The 23,916-nt window shown below is 49.7% G+C and overlaps 1 protein-coding gene across 1 annotated transcript in view; it reads right to left on the bottom strand.

Moving 5' to 3' along the window:
- Positions 1-407: 407 nt before the first annotated feature.
- The window catches only part of PDIA5 (protein disulfide isomerase family A member 5), an 87,367-nt gene continuing 63,858 nt past the window's right edge, over positions 408-23,916 (bottom strand). Inside the window, exons 12-17 of the mRNA XM_019652582.1 lie at positions 17,198-17,268; positions 16,496-16,656; positions 12,649-12,779; positions 7,863-7,933; positions 1,041-1,175; positions 408-635 (exon numbers count right to left, since the gene is read on the bottom strand). Coding sequence (XP_019508127.1) covers positions 555-635; positions 1,041-1,175; positions 7,863-7,933; positions 12,649-12,779; positions 16,496-16,656; positions 17,198-17,268 — 650 coding nt within the window. The 3' untranslated portion in view covers positions 408-554. The remainder of the gene's footprint in view (positions 636-1,040; positions 1,176-7,862; positions 7,934-12,648; positions 12,780-16,495; positions 16,657-17,197; positions 17,269-23,916) is intronic.

Here is a 23,916-nt window from a genome sequence, read left to right on the forward strand (position 1 = left end):
ACTTTTCTTTAAAAGGAAGAGCAGGGAGGGACTGGACAGAGGAAGAGAAGAGGAAATAGCTGGAGCAAGAGAAATATGTAAATGAGTTCCAGGAAAACACACCCAGACTGAAACCACAATGATCCAGAAAAAGCGAATGCTTTGTTACTGTTTGCCCGAGCACCCCATTTTCCCTGATCATCTTAATGCATTTCCTCTCAATACTACTCATTTTCCAACAGGGTATTTTACGGTCCAATTTCCCTGTTCTGCTGTGTGATGATTGTTAGGGGCCAGTACCCCATGCCACCCACCTGGCCTCATGAGTGTCTTCCGTGTGGATGACACTGACTGCCGTTCTCCACCTCCCAGAAGAGAACACGGAATGCGGGAGAACACGGGCTCTGTGGAAATAACCCACACCGCCAAACAACTGGATTAATTTTATTTCAAAATTGTACAAAATGGCCATAGTGGCTATAAAAAACGTTGTCTTCGGACACGTGGAAATTCAGAAAGCACAACAAAACAGTATCATTCACAGTGTAATGGAAAAGCTTTCTCTGAGGCAGAAATTACAATTCCTCCTTCTTCTTCCCTAGTCTCTCGTGGTCTCCCTCCCGGAGGGTTCGAATAAAATTGGTAAATCCCAATTCCTGTAGGGAAGGGGAAGAGAAAGAGAACAAAAGGAACTTTAATCCGATATGGATGTGCACTTTCTCCATCATTCTCCTTCTGTAACCCTCCACGTGCTCACTCCTCTGGGCAGAGAGGCAGACAGAACGGGTGGGGATGGGGCAGCTGGGGAGGGTCTGCTTGCCTACATAGAAGCCACGAGGAAACGCTCCTGCACCTAGGAAGCCACCCTGGTTCTGGGGACGGGCTTCTGTGACAACCCCTTGAGAATCTCTTCCAACCGGGCGCAGATTCTTGCCTTTTCAGCTCTGACAGGCCAGCTGAGTTCTGTGGCTTCTGGAACTCTCCCTTTGCTGCCCTCTCTGTGGCCGTTTCCCCGCCCATCAGCAGAAAGAACTTGGGGCAGATTTCTCTCCCCAACTTACCGTCCGATCACTGTCGTATTTTTCTACAAACTTCCCATAGTGATAGTAGTGGAAAGTGGGGTAGCCCTTGATGGCCTCCTGCTGACACAAGTCCTGGTTCTTATCTTTGACACAGTCAACAGCAGCACAGGCGATCTATGGGTGAAGCAAGGGAGGGTCAGCACAGGGGTTTCCCGTCTGAGAGCTGAGGCCTGGACCCTCTGCATAGACTGCACTCTGGCCATGCCATGTACTTTCTGGGAACATTTTCCCCCATAGCATGGAGCAGCTGAAGCAAAGCATCCCCAGCCTGGAGCTCCCTGGAGATGAGCAGTACTTGGTTTTGATTTCTGAGCAGATGAGTAAGGTTTGGGGATTCATCGTAGAGGTACCCTCAGACTACCCTTTAAAATCAAGAGTACAGTTAGCCCTCTGTATTTGTGGGTTTTGCATCCAGAGTCTACCAACTGCAAAACAAAAATATTAGGGGGGGAAAAAAAAATCCCAGGGCTCCGGTTTGGATCCCACATTAGGGCCAGCAACGCTGCGCCCTCTACAGCTAAGATGGTGAACAACAGCTCGACCTGGAGCTGGGCTGCCGTGAGTCACTGGCAATGGCATAGGCTGCAGTGGAGCTGCAGTGGGCTCCCGTAAGCTACCATGAGCGGCCGGCAGCCAGCGTGAGATGCCAAGAGCCGCCGTGAGTGGCCGTCCAGTGGCTGGCAACCAATCTGCCTCACCCGGGAAGAGCGCAATGATAATACCAACATGGGCCAGTGAAGCGACGTCCTCCACAACTAGACTGAAGAACAAAAGGACAGCAAATTGTCTGTTCCCCTTCCTCCAATTCCCCAATAAAAATCTTTAAAAAAAAAACCAACAAACCCAGAAAGTTCCAAAAAGCAAAACTTGAGTTTGCCACATGCCAAGCACCAGGCTGAATCCACGAGAATGAAGTGATGTGTAAGCACACCCTGCTGTAGTCTACATGCGAATATAGGTTATATGCAAATACTATGCCATTTTATATAAGGGACTGGAGTATCCTCAGATTTTGGTATCTGTGGGGGTCCTGGAACCAATCCCCTGAGGATACTGAGGGATGACTTTATAATGACCATCAAAGAAATTATGACTTGCAAGCAGTTGTAAACACCACAGGTTTTGTGATGCTTTCTGGGAGGCACTGTGGAATTCATTCATTTATCAACTAATACTTCCTGAACATCTGCTTGGGAGGTAGTGTGGTTCCAAGGTTAAGAACAAGAGCTTTGAAGTTTCTCGAGTGCAAATCTTGGCTTGGCTACATATTAAGATTTAAAGAAAATTAACTAGCCTCTTGATGCCTCAATTTTCTCATCTGTAAAATGGGGATGACAACAACACAGAGGTTATCAGGATATTATGCAGACTAAGAGAATTACAGTCAAGTAAATCGGCACAGAGCCTGGCACAGTCAGTAAATGCCAGCTGCTGTTATAACCACTCCTACTAGCCCCATACACAAGCTCTGTCCCCGCTAGGAGCTCAGCATCTGCTCAGAGAATCGGATAAAGGGACAATTCCAAGGCATGACAGGAGGTATGATGGAGATGGTCCAGGGTGCCAAGAGAGCCCAGGGGAATGGAGCAACTGCATGGTTTGCCATCTGAGCCAAGGCCTGAAAGACGAGGCAAAGATAGTTCCAACCAGGGGGGCACATTCCAGAAACTGGAAAAGAGTTCGGCACGACCAAAGCAAAGAGTTTTTAGTCAAAATGAGGTTCCCAAATTGGCCGTTGGCTTATTCTTGCCCATCTTACAAATTCCACATACTGGGTAGTTTTTCCTTATTATTTATTGTTCTTTCAAAATACGTGGGTATAAGGCAGACACCAGGGAACTTTTCTCCGGTTCAGGGTCACAAAGCAGTGAAGGAACAGCAACACCCAATACAGAAGCATCCTAAAAGAGGGGAGGGCTAAGTCTGATGAGACGTAGCATGTATCAATGTCCTGCTAGGGGTACAGGGTGATCTTGACAAAGTTCAGTTGTCCAGTGAATGCCATTCTAACTGCAGAAAGATGCGTAGTAAGTGAGATCATTTTAGAGCCCAAGGAATGCTCTGAAGATATTTAAAAGGGGTGATTTGATAAGACAATAGCTAGAGGGGCTGCTTTTCCCAGAATGGCTAAGGAGGCCTTTCCAAGGACCTATTTGATCTGAGACCTGAGGAGGCAGCCAGCTGTGGGAAGAGCACTCAAATAGAAGAGCTGGCCCATGCCAGGACCTGAGAGAAGAATGACCACGGTGTCGCTGAGGGCCGGAGCCCACGAAGGAATTCAGACTGAACTATTACCACTGCTTGAATTGTTGAATAACCACAACTCACACAGTTGTTTGGCTGCTGCTTACTCACATTTGAACAGAGACCCCCTTTCCAGGCAGGAGAGCCCTGCAGGCCACCAAGTCACGTTTACTGGTCACGCACCTTGTGCCCCGGTGAGCAGGGCTACTGTTCTGGGAGCAGCAAGACTGAGCGTGAGAGCGAGGCAGGGCCTGCTCTGGTCACCCATGTCCTACACCTGCCCTCCCTCGCCCACTCTCACACTTCCCTTCTCTCTTCCACTATCTAGCAACGTTCTCTATAGTAACACTTTACAGAGCAGAGTTTGCAAACTCCCTGCACACAATCCATATCTGGCTCTCAGTACTGTTCTATTTGGCCCACATAAAATTAAAAAAAAAAAAAGAATCTGAATTAGTTGCCAACCTAAAAAAAAGAGCCAGAAGGTTTTTATATAAAACTTTGGCTCCCCAGTTTCTCTTTAAAAGCCAGATTTGATGGTCCTTGCCCTGCATTCCCATGGCACCCCCCCAGCTGGAGCAGAGGGGTGACTGTCTCCTTCGGGTGGGTTCCACTTGCCCTTTGCTGGCGTCCAAGTGGAGCTTGATCCACCAGGCCAGCAGGCTGGCCTCTGTAGGCCTCTGAGAACCCCAGCTCACCCTCAGAAGCACTTTCGGAAAAAAACTATCTAGAAATGTGAGGCAGAGGCTCCTCTGGCCCGTCCCGTGGGTTCTGTTTCTCGGGGCAGGCTCGGAGGGGCCTGGCCCAGGGGCGACTGCGCACACCGGGCAGCCATCTGCATCCGGCCCTCGGCCAGGGGCCAGGGCTCCTCTGCTATGCTGGGAAAGTGTTTGATGAGCATTGCTCTGGGCGGCTGCTCTCCCTGCATCCGCTTTAAATTATGAATTTAATTTGTATACATGCCCTGGAGCTCTGGGAAATGTAGTGTATGATTTTATAAATCTACTAAATTAAAAATGTGCACTTATTCTGAATCACCTAAACTAGCTGCCAGCTGCATACACAGAGGGCTACTTCTAGCTGTAAAGGCTCCTTTTCCACACTCAGTTTCCCTAAGAAGAGACATGTGCAGCCCTCCCTGAAGGAAGTGGCGTAGACGCTTTGGAAAGAAGGCAGCAAATAAAACTTTCTCATCTCTCTCAATTTCACCTAAGTGCTTGTCCCCTTCACGCCCACTCAAGATTTGTACTGACTCACCCACAGCACCATATGTATACCTCTAACTTCTAGATTTGTTCCATGGTAGTTGGCTGCTGTCCCATTGGCCCAGCACTTGTCACAGGCACCTACGACTCCTGGCTGCAGAGAGCTAGAAGCAAGGCTAGTGACAGACAGGGCTCACGGGCATGACTTCCTCGACCTTCAAGTAGAACTCTGTCCCTGGCGAGGTCTCCAGGGGCAGCCTAGTTACCCAGGCGATAAACTGCTCATTAATGCACCTGCTCTGGTTCCTTCTTGTCTGGTCTTCCTTTCCTCCATCTTCTCCCTTGGCAACTTCCTGAGACCACCTCCCAAATAACCCCCCTGCATGCGAATGAGTTCCAGGCCCCATTGGCTTCTGAGAGACCTCTGACAGTGCCTGTTTATTCAGTTCTGATGTAGCCCCTTTCCAGCTGGGTAACTCTGGGCTGGTCATTTAACCTAAGATTCAGCCTCTTCAGGGAGACTGAATGGGAGAGTAACAACACACAGTTGACGAAGCTCCTGTGAGGATAACATGACACAATGCTTTTAAAGTATTAATGGGAGAGGAACTCTCAGGAAAACTCAAATATATTATTGTTCCTTCATTCAGTGACCATTTACAGAGGTCTCAGGAATCAAGACTGAGGTAATTCAAGGACAAATGAGGCACGTGCCCTCAGGGAGTTTTCCCTCCTGATGGGTAGACAGTTTTGTAAACATGAGGACTATATACAACAAGACCAGGGTTACAGTAGCCTCTGGGCCAATCCCCGTGCTGGGATGACCTTCACACCAGGCCAAGAGCTGCACTGCAGGCCCTGCCCCACCCTCAGCTGTGGACACCTCGATGTGCAATGAGACAGTCACCTGACCCCTGCCTGTGTCCACCAACCTGCTACCTCGAATCCTTGCTCTCCATGGTCCCTTCCACAATGCCGTCTGTTCCAACACTAACAGTGTGCAGCCCTTTCCCCATCCAGCAAGCCAACTGCTAAAGTCGCCCAGTAAGCTCCTGGGAGGGGGTGGAGGCTCCCCAGCTAAAATATGAGCTGCCTCATGCGGCTTTATTGATTTAGTAAAATAAATCTCTGCAGGAGCTAATATTGACTTTGGCTATGAAAATGGAAGTGAGCAACCAACGGCATATTGATTGGGGAAGGAACAGGGACTGGCTTCTGGGTGGAAAAAAATACAATTCCAGCTAAGAGGTGGGAGCATGGGGTGTCAGGAGACCCAGTCCAGCTGCAATAACCGTCTGGGCATCGCACGGCTCCTCTCTGGGCCTTGATCCCTCATGAGTGGCAGGAGAGAGCTGGACAGGCCAGCGGTCCCCAAACGCCAGCCTGTGGCCAGCACAAGAGCCAGCTCTTAACATATCACAATTCCTGGAACCATCCCTAGAGAGTCTGATTTGATAGTTCCAGGATGGCACCGAGCAATGTGGCATCAGTAACTTCAGTCCTCCCAGCTGGCGAAACAGAATGCTTCCTGTGGTTACTGAGAGCTACCTCCAGGAACCTCAGACCTGCCAGCTGCTTCGGACAGAGAAGTTCAGTGAAACATGAGTGAGAGGGATCCCTGGCTTGGAATAGAGGAAGCTGGAAGGACTGACAGAGGGAATGACCTCAGGAAAAGGCCAGCAACATTACTGGCCCAAGTAAAGACAATTAAGCAAAGGTGTCTCAGAGAAGGAAGGGGTCACCATGAAAATGGGGCCCCTACGCATCAGCAGAGGGAAGACGGGAAGACGAGGGCTGACCCTCAGCTGCTTACTTACTATTGGCACAGACAGCCTGGCCTCGTGGAGACTGCAGTGATCCCGTCACAGGCTCTTGAGCCATGGAGCCCTGAGCAGCCAGATGGGCAGGGAGATGCCACACCTCCACCAGTCTCCTGTCTGTCCACAGCACTGAGTGTACTGAGGGATGATAGGAGTCGACTTGGAGGGACTGCCAGTCCCGTCCTGGCTCAGGGGTTCAAGGCCTCCCCGTACCACCTGATGCCCAGGTTGGCAGGGAGCCCTGTAGGGACTGGCCGCCTGGGCTACGCTGGACCTTCCTGGAGCTCCCAGAGAAGGAGCAGCCGCCCTGTCGTATGCACCCGTCCTAGTGGCAGAAGCAGGCTGGACGGTGAGGGAGACGGAAGACGGGAAGCCCCTTCTCGCCATGCCCCTCTCAATGCGGGCCAAGTGGCAGGTGGAGGTCCTTATGCTCCCTCTTGGAGGGGTGAGGGTGCCTCAAAGGCATGGCCAGGGCTAGTGGATGACGACGGGTCTCCCTGAGTCTAGGGCAGCGTCCTGGGGTCTGAGTCCCCACACTCCACACATATGCCTGCGCTCCAGCCTGGTTTCCTCTGAACTGCTGTCCCGCAAAGCTCTCCCCACCCCATCGCTGCCACTCCAGTAGGGCCAACTCACGGTGATCCAGCATCTGTTTCCAGCCTGCCCCGGCTGTGCCTAAGGATTCCACTCAGGGAAATAAGGCACCAGGGCAGAGATGTATCTGACTTTGGATTGGTGCATGTGGATGTGTTTCTGCGGCCTGGCAGGGGACAGGTTCCTAAGACATTGCCCCAGGCTAGGAATGGTCTTTGTGTTCATCTACACCAGTATCCCAACTTTACAGAGAAGGGACAGAGTTGCTATGACTTCTTCTATGTCACACAGGTTAGGAGCAGCCAAGCCATACCACCCCTAGTCACCTGACCCCTCGGCCTCTGGAATCACACACTGCCTTCACCGGGTGGTGGCTTGCACTGCCATGGCTGCTAGGGGACAGGCCTGGAGGACGTGCCTGGGGGCCTCCACTATCCCCACACTCTAATCCGATCTGCAGCTCTAGCTTGTTAATTTTATGCTTCATCAGTCGGCCCCTGCAAGAGCCTTTCACTGAGGCACGAGGAGGTTCCACAGACATAGCCTGCTCGCCTCCACACTGGCTGCCTATAGTCGACTTCTGTCAGATTTTTAAATTTGTATTTTTAATTATATAAGTAATGCATGACTACAAATCCTACTATAAAAAGGATCAAGCTCTAAGAAAATAAACGGATGATCCCTTTACCACCCACACTGAGCCATTACAGTCCCCTCCGCCAAGGAAGGGCCAGTGTATCCCTTTTAGTTGATTCTGAAGCACACATTCAGCCCCTATTATCCTGCCTTATGAAAAAAGAAATGTCCCAGTTCCCAGAATCCTCTGGTCTCTGCAGATCCTATTTGGGAAGGGAACTGAATGAAAAGGAGGAAGGTGTGGGAATTGGTGATAGGGCAAGGTTGGAGGCAGGACAACAGGTGAAGAGGGGTATCCTTACCTTTCGGTCATCTCTGAAGACGTCAGCAGTGGCAGTAAAGTGTGGAATGACCTTCTTACAGTGTGGGCACCCTGTGTGAGATGGGGAGAGAATGTTGTACATGACGGGGAGGCTGCAGAACCAGGAGCCCTTCCTGGAACCTCTGGAGAGGCCTTTCCAGGACCTTCTCTCCACCCAACAGACTATGCGGGTTCTTCTGACTCCCACGCCCTGCACACCTCATGGTCAGGGTCCATGTATCAATCCTGCCCCTCAAACGACCATCTTATGTGTCAGCTGTAGGCATGAGGGCTTTGCAGGGAATCCCTGTGCAAGCGGCAGGCCCACTCCTGTCTGGGAACCTTCCATCCTGCACCCAAACTAAGAGGCTAAGGGTGGGAGAGACAGTCTCCCTTTACAGAGAGCTGCCCTCAGGGCTGGAAGAGCCTGATCTATTGGGTTGTCAGGAAAGCCATGATGCATTTTTGCATTGAGAAACATAGAAAAATATGTAATGACTTTCCCAACGACCCAATAGGTACAGAAGGAGCTTTGGGCTTAGCAGAGGCGGATGTGCGCTCAGGATTCTCTGAGCCTGTTATAAAGCCCCCTTCTTTTGCACGTGACAATGGCAAACCTCTCCATTTCATGACTGAGAAAGTGGGACTGGGAAAGGCGGGGGACCAGGAGCAACCACCCTGCCTGAGGCCCCGCTGCTCATAATTTGCTACTTACTAACTTCCACATTCTGAGCAATTCCCACCCCTGCTCCAGACCAAGCAACCAAACCAGGCCCCTAGTCCTCACGCTGTCCTTCTACCCTTTGCTCTACAATCAGCCTGAACCTCAGATACAGGAACGGGAAAGCCAAAGTCAGGCTAAGAGGAGGACAAGCTGCAGGGAGTCCCTGATGCTCCTCAGGGCCTGTGTTCCCGACCCAGGGAAGAGGCCCCTCAGAGTGGATGAGGACTCGTGACCCCGGAGGCCCTGGATGTGACAGTGGTGTGCACGCCATCCTATGTCTCTTGTTCCATGTCCCACCCTGAGCCCCTGCAGCTCTGAAGACAGCATCTCAGGCATGGGCTGGCACCCATGTGGGGTCACTTTTTCCTTCTGTCCCAGTGAACCCGGGGCAACATGCACTGAGGAGAGAGCCTGGGAAGCTGCAGGCCGCTGGGGCCAAGACCTGCTGGCGAGGCCCTTCCCTCAGCATGAGCAGATGAAAACCCAAGCCCACCTCCTCTCTCAACCAACCTCTCCTCTCAACCACTCCCTAGGCACGGAACACAACTGCCAAGAGGACAGAACTGCTTTGAGGGGAGCACTTCCATGACAGTGGTAATTAAAATTCTGATCAAAACACAGGTGGGGGAGGCTAACTGCCCTGTGGGGAGACCTGGCTCCAGCCAACTTTCTGACAAACAGCCCTGCCAGGCCTCTGGCCCTCCCTCGGCCTTGGGGAAGCCAAGGAGTGGCTTTGCTCGTCTGCTTTCTCTCTTTTTAAAATAAGATAATAACGACTGGCATTTCAAAGGGTTTTGTGAAACCAAATTAAGACTAAGCTACAACTTTAATCTGAAGTTAGCCCTTGAGCCGGTTCCTGAGATGGGCAGGACCACCCACGTGGCCTGGCTGGCAGAATGGCCTGCTGGCCCCAGCAGAGTGTGGATGGTGATGAGCAGAGGGCTTAAAGGAGTTTTTTCCAACATCTGATCCAGGAGTAGAGAGCTAGGCTAGGCATAGGTTATATCAGAACTAAATGAAACAAAGTACCCAGCACAGCCTAATTCATGGCAGATGCTAATAGATGTTATTTTACCCAGCCTCAATGGCAATTATGAGACCACTTCACTAATATGACCTAGCAGAGGGAAGAAAAGCTCAAATTAATGAAAGGAATGACAGCATACAGCTTTCAAAACATTTAAAGAGCACAGTGTGCGTGCTGTTGACAAGGCTTGTCAAAGCCATGCCCCCATGGCACCCAGAGGCCCTTCCTCGGTGGTATGATGCCCGCTAATTGCATCGGGCTGCCCTCTTCCCCCAAATCTGGCATCACTATTAATTTTTCCTTCCTCATCTCTTTGCTCACTGAAAGTCTAAAGGTAACGATCAGCCTCGTGCAAATTCCTGTTAACATCAATTTAAAGTATCGAGGTCTCAGATTAATAATGGCCTTCTGTTGCATCTAATTTTCTCATTATCCGAAAGAAAGAGCACGGCGGATGAATAACCAGAGAGGAGGCTGCTTTAGAAAGGGCATGAAGATGTTGCCAGGAGGTGTCAGGTGGGCCCGAAGAGGCATGATTTTTTAATTTGGGCTCTTTAAAAAAAAAGGCATCACCTCTGGGAAGCAGGAAGCCAAAGACTTTTCCCACAGTGCGGAGGGAGGAACAAAGACTGAGGACAGGACGGAAAATTCCAATTCCGGAGACTCAGCCAAGCTGGCCTGAGAAAGGCAGTCGCCATGGCCAGACCATTCAGAGCAAAGCGGGGCTTGGAACAGGAGAGAACAGTGAAACAGCAGGAGGAAGGTCTGTGTGGAAACTGGGGGGCGGGGTGTGTGGGGAGGCGGGATGTGGGCAGTAGAGATGGTGGGAGAAACATAGAGGTCAGCTTTTGCTTTACTTCCTACCTACCTTCATCAGATGTTTAACCTTTCTGTAGTAGTTAGAGTCTTTATATGTAAACAAGTGTAAGTATATATTATATACTACTATATATTATAAAAAGCATATATTATGAAAATTTTAAAAACAGATTTGTTTGACTTTGCGTCATTCCCCACCCCCCAAGACCCTTTCACCCACTGATGAGCCCATCTTACAGTGTCTGGAGAAGAGTTCAGGGACAGGCGTGTGCAGTAAGGAGATGGAAGATTCTAAGCGCCAAGCCCACTGCCCAAAGTTGAGTCGCTCAATGACATGCCCTGAATGGACTGCGTTTAAAGTTACTTCTTGCCACGCCTCCTTCCCTTGACACAGGACACCACGTAGCACACAGGTATTTGAGAGAGGCCTTCAGGACCCCAGCAGGTAGGAGTCCCCATCCCAGGGTCTGGTGGAAAGAGAGTAGCATTTCCAGGGGAAAGTATTTAGTCTGGGCTTTCTAAAGGCCACCCAGACGCTGGTCACCAACTCCCACTTCTATGGCCAGGTTCTCGATCACTGCTGAGAAAGCCCTTCCGCTCTATGGACAAAAGGGACAGCACCAGCCCAGGCTTCAGGAAGGGCTCAGTCACTAACTTGTCGCGGCCTTGGGCAAGTCATGTATCGCATCTCTTGGGTCTCAGTTGTGCATCCCACTCTCTGCCCAGAAGGAAGATGTTAACCTCTTAAAATCCCATCAAGGGCTGGCCGAGTGGCGCAATGGTTAAGAACTGGCTTGGGATGCCAGAGGGCCCCGGTTCGGATCCCACATATGAGGGCCAGTGACACTGCCCTCCACAGCTAAGATGCTAAACAACAGCTCAACCTGGAGCTGGGCTGCCATGAGTCGCCGGCGACGGCGTAGGCTGCAATCCCCTGTGGCAGTGGGTTGCCATGGGCTACCGTGTGTAGCCAGCAGCCAGCGTGAGCGGCCAGCAGCCGCAGTGAGCGGCCGTCCAGAAGCCGGCGACTGATCTGCCTCACCCGGGAAGAGCGCAATGATGGTGCCAACTTGGGTCAGTGAAGCAACGTCCTCCACAACTAGACTGAAGAACAAAATGACAGCAACTTGTCTGTTCCCCTTCCCCCAATTCCCCAGCACTGTTCCCCTCCCCCCAATTCCCCAATAAAAAAAAAATTTTAAAATCTTAAAAAAAAAAAAATCCCATCAAGTCTTTTAGACATACTCTAAGGACAGATGAGGACAGCAAGGAGCTTGATAAGGAACCGAGACAGCACAAGTCCTGCTCGGAAAAGAAAAGACAAAAACAGAGGGATGTGCTGGCTGCCTGAGGGTGGGGGTCTGAGGCTGGGGGATGGCAGGGCCCAGGAGGCGACCCCTTCCAGACAGTGAGAACTGAGGGTACACATGACAGATGACTGGCACTTGAGGGGAGCAACCAGGAAGGCTGGCTACAGCCCAGCAGGTTTATGACTAAATTGAGTTGCCAGGCTTCTCTGTAGCGCACGGCTTTATTATCCCCACTCCATTAAGCCGAGATATATATAACCTGGGGGAGAGAGAGAAGGGCAACAGAAGAGTGGGAAAATCAAGAGCCTTTCCTTTTAAGTATCAATTAACTTCAAAATGGGAATACACAAAACCCGAGGTCACCAACACCAATGTTAGCAGGCGCGTCACTTCCTCAACTTAAACTTTGATTAAAACTGATCGCAGGATCTCAGGAGTTCCCAGGAAAGTGACTGCTTTCACCACAGCTTCAAAACCACTGGCTTCAAAGCCACTTGGGAAGCTGCTAAGTGCCGAGGCTTGAAGGTGAAGTCAGTGTCTGGAGGGACGGAGGGAGCTGAGGGGTGGAAGGAAGTGGCCGTGTGGGAGGCCGGCAGCCTGAAAGATTCCAAGGATGAGAGGAGACTGAATAATTATGTGGCAGATCCCTGCCACCAACAGCAGCAGAGGATTTTAGGACTGATGTGAGCAAGGCTCCCCAGAAAGAAGGGGAAAACCTAACGTGGCTGAATGAAGGAGGCCCTGGATTTTGAAGGACCTCAAGCCTGGAATGAAACTGGGGAGCCTTGCTCACAATAGAGGTGAGCCCCGAGTCAACCTGCGGCTGCCCTGGTCCTGGGGGGATCTTCTTGGGTCCATCAGGCCCACCCCTCTACCTCGCCCCTCCGTGAGCGCCCCAGCTACTTACAAGGGGCGTAGAACATGACCAAGGTGTGTTTCTTCTTCTTCAGGGTCTCCCGGAAATTGTCCCCTACCAGATGCAACACGCTGGTCTGCTGTTCTTCCCACGTGGGCTCTGGAGGTGGGGGGGCCTCGGGGCTGCGGGAAGCCAGGGATGGAGGGGACAGAGTCATAAGAAGAGGATCCTATAAAGGCAAGCGCTTCGACCTCTCCCCACCACCCCTCGGGAGCAGGAAAGAAAAAACATCACGTTGTATCCTTTCTAAAATTTAATTTAAAACCTCAGTTTAAACATGAACAAATCGGTAGCATCAGCAAAGATATTCTAATTCCTGTCGAGAAGCCCATTAAGAAGCCATTTGTGAAGGTGTGGAAGACCTGAGCCCCTTTTGGGGCAGGGCAACCTCTCCAGGTGTGGGCCGTCATCTCCTTGCCATGGGCCTAGACTTCTTCCCCCTCCCTCTTGTCTCTTCTGGGACTCTGAAGGGCCCTCCATTATCTTCTGCTCCTGAGGCTTTGTTCTCAGGGGGAGAGCACAGGCTAAGGAGCAAGGAACCGAGGTGGGCCTCGGTTCAGATCCAGATTACTTACCGGCTGTGTCATCTTAGGTAAGTTACTAAACCCCTCTGAGCTTCCATTTTCTTTTCTGTTAAATGAGCAAACTGAAACCTACCTCCTGGGATCCTTATAAAGAGCAGAGACAGTGTATGTAAAGCACCCAGTCAGTCAAGCAAGTAACAGTTGCTGAGAGCCTATATACTCCAATAAATGACAGGCGTTCAATAAGTGTTTATAATTTTCATTCTGTTTCTGTCTGCTGCTTCCTTCCAACCTGCCTCACAAAAGTATAGGTCTCCAGGGTCTTTTAAAAGCCTTTGTTGCCTTGTCCCCTGCTCTACAGCCGCACTTCTCTCTCCCTTCTCTGAGACGTGTCTCTACGGCGTGGTCTGCACCAGGGCTGACACATCCTCCCCTGCACTCTTTCCTTCGCCCCTGCATTCTTTCCTTCGCCCCTGCATAACCTGGCTTCTGACCCGGCCTCACTGAGCCACCTCTACAGAGAGCCCACAGAGTGTCACTTCCCCACCTTCGTGACAGCTCTTTTTCTAGCTCTCCCTCTGAGCCCCCACAGTTCTCAAAAGATCTCATCTACCTGAATAGCTTCCATAATCCCTGTGGCTAAGGATGACTCGAGTCCCCTATTTCCAGGTGTTTTCCAGGTATTTCTACCTGGAGGTACCACTGTCAGGCCAATTCTAACAAGACTTAGAACATATTACTTTCCCCCTCCTCCACACCTCCCAAATCAGCTCCCTCCCAGCTTTTCCATTTGGGTTAATGTCACCCCTGCTCTGACCAACTCTGGCCCCTCCCAGCCTTCCTGTCTGCCTCCCTTTTCTTTGTCCTCCAGGTCCCCTGTCATAAACTCTGGCTCTGTGGTGGACACCGCCTACCAGACCTTACTGCTCTGCCCGATCTCTGAATCCTGCCTCCTCAGGCTGGCCTGCTGGCAGGCGTGTCTCCGTTACCCGCAGTGCAACCATTTGTGAACAAGGCTGGAAACACCATCAGCCTCACCTAACACGGTCTGCTCACGCTCCTTCTAGGTGACAAGCCTCAACGCGCCGTGTCAGAGCCATCTGCTATGCATGCTCTGCCTGCAGGATCTCTTCCAAGCTCCCCAAAAAATTACTTGTCCCTGGGCGAGGCCCTTGACCTCTCTGAACCTCGGCTTCTTTTCAAGGAAGTAAGAATGAAGACTCTGACCTCAGTAGGATCTGAGGATGAACTGGGGCAACAGATATAGAAGCATTCTGCAAACGCTGGGAAGGTATTACCACTTATGCGGTGATACTGTCAGTTACAGCTCCAAATGACAGCTGCCATCAAAAATAAAAACAGCTTCCTTTCTGTATTTCCTTCCACACCATGCAACATGCTAACTAAGCACAGTAGTCGCATTTGATTCTCTAGACAAATCTATGGAAAAAGTATTGTTTCCATTTGGAAGATGGGAAATTGGGACTCATCAGGGCCAAGCAACTGGCTGGGGGTCCCAATCCGAGCGCAGTCTCTCGGACCCCAAAGTCCATGCTGTCACCCTCAGTGCGTTTCAGGTGCTTAGCGGGGCGACTGCATACAAAAACGACAGAGACCCCACGCTTGCTATCCGTGTCCAGGCCTCTGGAGCAGAGATTAGCAATGATTAATGTCCAACTCCCTGGGCTCTCTGCCCACCAGTGCAAGCACCAAGGATCTTGCCTGAACCCCCCACCCCATTCAATCCCTCCCAGTGAACCAGCCCTGGCCCCAGGGGGAGGCTGGAGGCAAGCGGAAATAGCAACTTGCTTCTATATCAGAAAGGCCAGGGGCGTGAACGTCTCATCTGCTTTGCAAGAGAACCACCACTCCCTTCTGGTCCCTAAGACAAGGTCTGGCTACCCGTAGACTCCACTCCCCTAATAAGCAGGGCTGTGGGAAGAGCAGAGACCAGGACCTTGCCAGTCCACTCACGGCTTCTCATGGGCCCCTCCTGAACCTAGGGGAACTCTGCTCCCATCCCATAAGCTGGTGTTTTTCAAAACACTACAGCTGAGGGCCCCATTCACACTTCCTGAAATGAATCAAAGCTTCAGGGATAGCAGCCCCAGAAACTGCACTTTAAGCATCTCAACACCAGGTGACGCTTGTGTACATCTGGGTTTGAGGACCAATGTCCTAACAAAGCAACTCAATTTAGATGCTGCTGTTTGGCACAATGCTTTTGTCACTTTGTGATTCTAAAGACTTGGTTCTCACATGGGCATCATTAAACCACATACCAGGGACCTCTGCAAAGGCTTGACTATGTCTCCTTGTCCCCACAGGGGGGGAAATGCTAAAAACTGCAGGGTCCAAAGTCCGTGAGTGAGTAGGCAGTCCTTGGGCCAGTAATCACAAGACTACTCAGTTTCTCTGGATTTGCAGGCTGTTATGGGCTAACTTATGTCCCCCCTCCCCACCTCCCACCCCAAATTCTTAGGTTGAAGTCCTAACCCCCGGTACATCAGAATGAGACTGCATTTGGAGATAGGGTCTTTAGAGAGGTAATTCAGTTAAAATGAGGTCATTAGGGTGGTCCCTAATCCAATCTGACTGGTGTCCTTTTATGAAAGGAGATGAGGATACAGCCACAGAGGGAAGACCATGTGAGGACACAGGGAGAAGACGGCCAAGGAGAGGGGCCTCGGGAGAAACCAGTCCTGCCAACATCTTATCTTGAACTTCTGGTCTCCAGAAGTTCATAACTTTATAACAACATCGGGAGCTTAACTTCTGCTATTAAGCCACTCAGTCCGTGTTACTTGTTGTGGGAACCCTAGCAAACTAATAGGAAGGCTGGGGGAGCTCTCTGAAATCTTTATTCTCAACCCCCAAACACCACAGGCTGCACTGTGGACACTGCCAGAGGTCCAGTCAGCCACGAGCAAACGTGGGCCCAAATGAGTCCAGCTCTGGATGTGAAGAGCTGTGTTTCCTTCACTCGTTCCAAGGGGATGGAATAAAGTGCAGATGATGAAACCTGGAGCCAAGGCATTGGGAAAGGGGGTCCTAGAAAAACAGGAAACACAAGGCTTACTAATACTGATGAAACTATATCCAGAAAGGCTACCAGTGACCTGCTGGCTGAGGACTCGTGGTCAGCACACCAGAGATGGCTTTAGGATTGGGGCAGTCACATATATCTTGGCTCCCGGGGCCATGAGACAAGGACAGCAGCCTCTGCAGTTTACTTCACCTCTTCAAGGCCATCTCCAGTGGCCGATAGCAGCAGCCAGGAATCAAGATACACTAGGCAAGACCATGAAACTTACTTTCGCATCCACTCAAGAAAATTCTTCTTCGTTCTGAGCACGGGCACTGCATATTTCTCTCCATTCTTAAAATATTTCAAAGTAGGAAACTCGGAGATGTGGAATCTTTCTGCCAGGGCCTTGTTGACAGTGGCATCGACAGCTGCAAGGACACCAGAGCTCTGGGATGGGGGAGAGGCCAACCATGCATGACAGCCTCAGACACAGTGCTGGCAAAACAGAGGAGCCCAGACGACAGCCCCCAACCCACCCTGGACCTGCTGGGGTTTCACTGAGGAGTGAGGGGTGACTGGCCCTGGGTTCATATAGCCTAGGGAATGACTGAACACCACCAGATCCATCATTTCTCATTTACAGGGTGAGATTAGGCTTTTAAATCTGCCCCATTAAGCAGCTGTTCTCAATAGCCAGGTTCCCAGAGAAAAGAGGGAGAATCTTGGGGTTTCACCCCAGAGCCATGACCTGTTGGAGGTCACCTGGGTGGGCATGGGAACATGGCCCCACTGTCTCTCTGCACCCCTCCATCCCGGGTAGGGGCCCCACCAGTCTAAGACATGTCTACTCGGAGACACAGAAGTACCACAGGCCTCCAGGGACTGGAGGAGCTGCTGCAGAGCTGGCAGGGGAGAGTCACTGTAACGATTCATGTCACTGATGCTTTAGAAGGGAAGAGTGGGGGGAGGTTGAGAAAAGGATGCTTACGCCTGCTTCTCCGTGGAGGACTTCCGCTGCACTCTCAAACTCGGGCTTCATTTTCTTACAGTGTCCACACCCTGTGGGAAGAAATCAAGAGAAGCCATTCCCATGGCACGGGGGCTCTGGTGATGTCCCCTGCACTGCCTGCCCCAGTCAGACAGTCCTGACACCAGGGTACCCGGGAGGAAAGAAGAATGAACGAACACCAGCTCAGAAATCTTTTGCCTAATCCACTGGGGAAGGTTCAGCCCCACTGAACCACCGATTTCTTTTCTACTCACAAAATACTTCCTATTCATATATTTCTATGGCATTTAATTCTGGGCTGTCTTGTTATATTGCTGTCTCCTAATATTTAGGAGTACCCAGGGCACCTTTCCAAAATATAAATCAGATCAAATTCCCTTGGTTAAAACATGCCCATGGCCGACAGATCAAAACCCAAACTCCCTACCCCAGCCACAAGCCCCACACCACCCGAGCCCCGCCTCCCTCCTGTCCTGCACCCTGCATCCTGTGGCCCTCCTTCTGTTCCCCTATCACGCCAAGTTCACGTCTCCCTCAGGGCTCTTACCGTTGTTGCCTGCAACACTATCTTCCCCCAGGTCTTTGCATGGCTGACCCCCTCACCTCATTCAGCCTGTAGCTCAAATTTCACTTCTACAGAGCAACTCCCTGGCCACCCAACCCCAAGGAGCCTCACCCCACCACTCTCTTCAGATACCCTGTTTATTTTCTCCATTGTACTTATAACAGCTGGAGTAATTTGCTTACTGTTTGCTTACTGTTATTTGTCCATTCCCCCAACTGGACTACCTCTGGACAGGCTTAGCTGTCTGTCCAGCTCGCCACCACACCCCTGGTACCAAGGATGGTGTTCTACACATTTTTGGATTAATTAACCTCATGGCTATATATTCAGCTTTACACCTGTGCACACAAGGTTTAACTGGACTAAATTATTTTGCGGCAAGCCTTGCTTTGCACCCAAATAGTTGCTAGTTTCATTAAACATCTCTATTAAGTATAACCGGCAGTCAAGCCAGTCACGGTGCATGTACCCTTCCCCTCCCCACCACCATTTATACACTTCCCCTGCTCCTTACTAGGTCTAACACACATCTTTGGAAATCTCCAACACCTATAGATGTTGTTATCAAGTTTCCCATACATACCCTAGCGTTCTCGTGATATTGCTATGGTTTTCGCCTCTAACATCAATCCCTCTACTCCCTGAACAAGATATTAAGGCTAAACAATAAACTTCTGTAAACAGTTTATCATGAGGAGAAAGGTCTGGCCACGCAAAGGTCTGGCCCGCCTGCTCAGGGGAGCCATGGGTCATGGGCGGCGCTGGCCTTGACCCTAGCCCCAGCCTCCTGGGCCTGGCTGCCAGGATATCCTGGCTGCTTAGGCTGCAGGAGAGCCAGAGGAGAGTTATACTCCGGAGCAGAACTCCACCGTTTTAGTGTCCTGATTGTGATTTGACAGGCCATTAAGTTTTATCGCCAAACTTCCTTGTTGGGTTTTTATCATCTGTGTAAGTGCGCTTACGCTGATTTTCATGACCTGGCAGAGTCTACGCATCAACTCCTCAATCACACTGTTTTCTGGCTGTGGGAATGTTGGCCTCCCATCAACCCCCAGCCTTTAGATTCCTCTGGATTCCATTATCTTCAATTATGCTTACGATTTTATTGCAGAGCAGCTATGGGGACTTTCCTGGATCCTGGAACCCGAAGTTTCCAAGGGACCAGATTAATGTGGAAAGCTCCCTGGTATTTCGGATTCTAGAGGAGCCTGGATTTTCCTGGAACTTGGCTTGTGGCATGCCCAGGAGGTGGGGCTCCCACAGACGTTAGCAGAAACACTGACATCTTAATACCATGAATGCCCTCCACAGACACCTCAGAGTTTTGTTTTTGAGGCTTCCAGCTGTATACACACCCAAGCTGACTTGTAGACACTCACAGACGCTCTGGGGCAAGCTCACACTGATGGATGCCTCCATCCATCACCTAGCCCTCTGCTTGTACAAAGAGAGATTTGGGCTTTTTTCCCTTCTTTATGTTAGTATAAAATGTGGATAACAAGCTTCTAAAATTTCTCTTCCAGGCAAAAATCCTGAGGAAATAATCTGACATGTGGACAAACACTGATGCATGAAAAAGCTCTCTGCAGCATGATTTATAAGGAGGAAATACGGTAAACAACTCAAACCTTCAATATTATGGCGCTGGGTAAGTAATTTATGGTGTCATTATACGGTGGAATATTATGTGACCACAAAAAGCATGTACAAAAAAGCACTTTTAAGAACATAAGATAATGTTAAAAAAAACTGTAAAAGAAAAAGCCCCAAAAAAGGGACTTAAAGAAATAAAATGAAATCCCTTCCTCCCACATGGCCCAATCAACAAATGAAAAGTCCAGATGAATTCAAGAACAAAATGAAACAAAATGTTGTAACAAAATATAGGGCACTATTTTTATATCCTGGGGGTGGATTTCCCAAGCAACCTATGAATCCCAGAGGTCGGGACGGGCAAAGGTGGGCTTGCAGAAGGCTCACTGGGGAGGCTGTGGCCTCTAGGGCTGCCCGGGGTCTAATCTTGGCTCCCCCTTTTGGCTATGTGACTTTTGACAAGTTTCTCAACCCCTTGGTACCTCCCCTTCCTAATCTGTAAAATGGGGATAATCTTAATATACACGTCCCAGGATTTTTTGTGAAGATTAAATGAGTTAATATGTGGAAAGTGCTTGGAACAATGTCTGATCCATATACTCGTAAGGGCTCAAGAAATAGTCTAGCTCTTATTTGATGACAAAACAATGTAAAGCTTTTGTACAATGAAAGGCACCCTAAAGAAAGTTAAAGCAAGCAACAGACTCACAGAGAACATCTGGAACATGGATAACAGGTAAAGGTTAACATCTGTAACTACAGAGTTCTAGGTGAAGAAGAAAAAGACAAACCACCCAGTAGAAAAACGGGCAAAGGGTACGAGAAGGTGATTCACAGAAGAAATATGAAAAGCTGATTATCACAAGAAAGGATGCCCAGTTTTCCTGGGGGCCAGGAAGCTGCAGGCAAGTTGCCCTTTTGCCCAGTTTAGCAGGGATGGAAAAGGCTGACAGCAGTATCATGGCTGGTGTGGATGTGGCTCTGTCACACATGGTCAGGTGTGGTAACACCTCTCTGGAGGGCAAGGTAGCAGGATCTATCAAAGCTCAAGCACACTTACTCAATGGCCCAACAACTTCACTTTCCAGAATAGTCATAAATATTTAGACCTGTTCCCGAATACATATGTTTACAAATGTTCACTGCATTGTCTGAATAATGAAACACCAGAGACAAATGTCTATCAATGGGGTAATGATTTAAAATTTATAGCATCTCTAAATTATAAAACACTATTCAGTTATTAAAAAGATTGAGGTAGATTTATATGCCAACATCTACATTTATATGAAAACATCTTCAAGATCTACTGGTATGTGAAAAAGAGCAAATCACAGAAAAATGGATAAAAAATGATCCTATTTTAAAAAATGATCCTGAAAAACAAAAACCCTGTTATTTAGGTAGAAGCACAGAAGGAGAAGGATATACCAACTGTTAACAGCAGTCAGCGGAATAGGGAGCCGGGACCTTCCCTGTTTGCACTATATTCTTATACATCCCTTGAACCTTGCATTGCCAATAATAAGAATGTTGTTAACATTATTCTTAAAAACTGATTGCATGAAGAAGTTTTATGGTGTGGTAGTTACACAAATCTATATATGTGTCAGAAAAAAAAGACAATTTAACTGTTAATTTAAAAAATAAAAGTTAAAACAGAATAAGACAAAAAGAAACTAGCAAGAAGCCAAGAAGTGAAAAATGGTTTCCCTCTGGATAATGGGATTATAGGTTGTTTTTTCCTTCATCATTTATACTTCTCTATACGTCTAGGTATTCTAGAAAGATCACATATTACTTTGAGAATAAGACAGAAATAAAGCAAGAAGCAGAAAGCCTGGACTCTGATAGGACCTGCCACCGAATGGCCAGCCGAGCTCCTGGAAAGCAGGGCGGGCATAGCACACCTGCAGGTTGTGGCATAGAAAACATCTCATCTGGGCCTGTCGTCAAGGAAAGGGGCAGACCCGGGCAGAGCTGCTGGCTGGCCCCCGGGGCCCAGGAGGAAAGGCAGGAGAGGGTGCTCTGGCTCCCTGGGAGCCTCTTTTTCAGATTCCCTTCCTGCCCCTCAGCATCCGGATGGGAGACAAGCTGCTCCTCGGGGACCCCTCTCCTGGGAGTTCTCACTTTGTTCCTTTTACCGTCCCCACAAGAGGGATGCTCACTGAGGTGGTGTTATGACATCGTGTCCTTCCCAGCCTCATGCAGGGCTAGAGTTACACAGAGAGGGAAGAGCAGGTGGATGTTATTGTGGCAAAACAGACGGGGACAAGAGGAGTGACAACATATAATCTGACCTCTCATTCAGGACGCTGCAGAAAGAAACAAAGGCATCAAGGAGCTGCAGTCAGTGTCCTGCTGCCAGGCCCTTTCCCAGATAACCATCTTTGTCCTGGGTGGGATCAGAGAGCTGGGCCTGGTACTGCAGCCACCCACACCCATACCCACACCCACACCCACACCACACCCACTGAGTGCGGACGACAAAGGGGGAAGTGCTAAGCCTGGAGAGAGAGGCTGATCCCAGGGCCAGGCGGCCCAGGCTCTGTCCTTGCACCACAGGGCAAACACCCCTCTCAGCCCACTGCTCCACCAGACTGTCCTGCCTAGGAGGACCAGCCCCTCCCGCAGGGTGGGGGCCACGGAGCAAACCTGCTTTAAGTCTCAGCTCCCCTGTTCCCTTGTGTGACCTGGGCAGGACTGGAGCTAACCTACGTACAGGGCCCCAGCACTGTGGCTGAACCTACACTTATTTGCTCAAGGACAAGGCAGGCTGCTGAAGAATGTGTGTGGGGTTTCCAACAACTCCAGCTGGGACACAACTGAAGGCAGGTGAGGGGAGAGGCTGAGGGGGAAAGTGAGTGGCAGGAAAGCTGTGAAAGAAGGTAAAGAAGCAGGGGGCCAATGGGAGGAGGTGTTTAATAATAATAATAATAATAATAAGCCAGGCCCGTGCCCTTTCCTGCCAAGAACCCAGGAGTGCGGCTCCGCAGGCACCCATGAACATTCCAGGCAGAGAACCCTGTGATTTTCCCTGAAACCTCCAGGTGCCAGGGAACACCCACCTGGGATAGGCACAGGTCAGGGGGACAGCTGAAGACCCTGTCTCTTCTGGCCTTTCAAAGCAGGACCATAAAAGAAACAAATATGGAACACTTACGATGTGCATAGGAATAACTTACAGAGAGAGACCATGGCTCTCTCTGTCAATATCAGGAATAATGTTAATTTTTCCTCTCTACACTTTCCTATATTAACCCTTGATAAAACGTACATGCATTCCTTTTTAATTAGCAAAACACCACAAAAATTAATTCAGCTTTTTCAGTTTCAGCCCCAGTATTTCAGCCCCAGTCTGTTGGGATCCTTCAAAATCTTGACGCAATTGTTCGCTATTTTATCTAGCTATCCTCTTCCAATTCTCTAACCCTTGCAGACTTGGAAGCACGTCTTGCTTTTCATAGTTACAAAAAAATTGCTGATTAAAAAAACAAGTACCATCCTCTAGAAAGAACAAGGCCAGACTCACAGTAAGAGCACCAAGGAGATACCTCCCCTCAGGGTGGCCCCATCCTACCCTGCTCTCCCCACTGCAGTCAGGAAAACAGAGACTCACTTTTGATAAAAGAAAGATATCCTGTGTGTGTATGTGTTTTAATTTTCTTTATGGAAAAGTAGTCAAAGCGGGGGCGGTATTTAACTTCAATAAACTGGCCCCATGTGGCAAAAAAAACCCCAAAAAACAAATTCATCAACCTACCATCCTATTCCAAGAAACAAACCAAGCATATCCAGCGTTCCTTAATAGAATCCATGGTCTTTCATGTTCACAGAGCCCAACTTGTTTTTCCAAGTCTACAAAATGGTCTGTTTCTAAACCACTCCCTATCTGGCCTGGGACTGACACCTATAATATTGTGATTTCCAGAATTCACCTTTTCTGCACTTGGGAAGCCTGGGACAGCACTGCCCATCTCTGTCCTCGTGACATCTGTCCTTTTCTCTGGGTGCCTCAGACACCGCCAAAGTGGCTTCCTGATCACTGCGGGTTCTCTAGAGCAGCTGGCATGATATTGTATACAGCTTGGCACTAGGAGCTCTCTGCTCTCAGTTCACCCCGCCTGGGCTCCAAATTCTCTCTAAACCACATGCACTCCATCCCTTCCCAGGCTACAGACTGTGCTCCTAGATTAGGAAGAAGGACGGTACAGAGAGATTATTTGATGCACAGCCACTCCCATCTGATGGGAACTTCACCACGCGGTTGGGTCATCAGGAAGCGTCACCTCATGCTTTGGCCCTGATCCCTCTCACTCTGCCCTCCCAGCAGAAACAAGCCCACTCGTGAACACCCATGTAGAGCCAGGGGGCTGACAGGCACCACATCAGAGAATGCGGGGTCCCTAACTGGCAGACACCCATCAAGGAGGCTCTGACAGCTCCATCTGCTAAGTTTGAAATCAGAGCCCTCTCAACAGGGCTCAACGCAGAGCAGGTAATATTTGTTAATAACAATGACCAACGGGGAAAAAACAAA

The sequence above is a fragment of the Hipposideros armiger genome, unplaced genomic scaffold (genome assembly GCF_001890085.2).
Source record: "Hipposideros armiger isolate ML-2016 unplaced genomic scaffold, ASM189008v1 scaffold_8, whole genome shotgun sequence".
Classification (NCBI taxonomy): domain Eukaryota; kingdom Metazoa; phylum Chordata; class Mammalia; order Chiroptera; family Hipposideridae; genus Hipposideros; species Hipposideros armiger.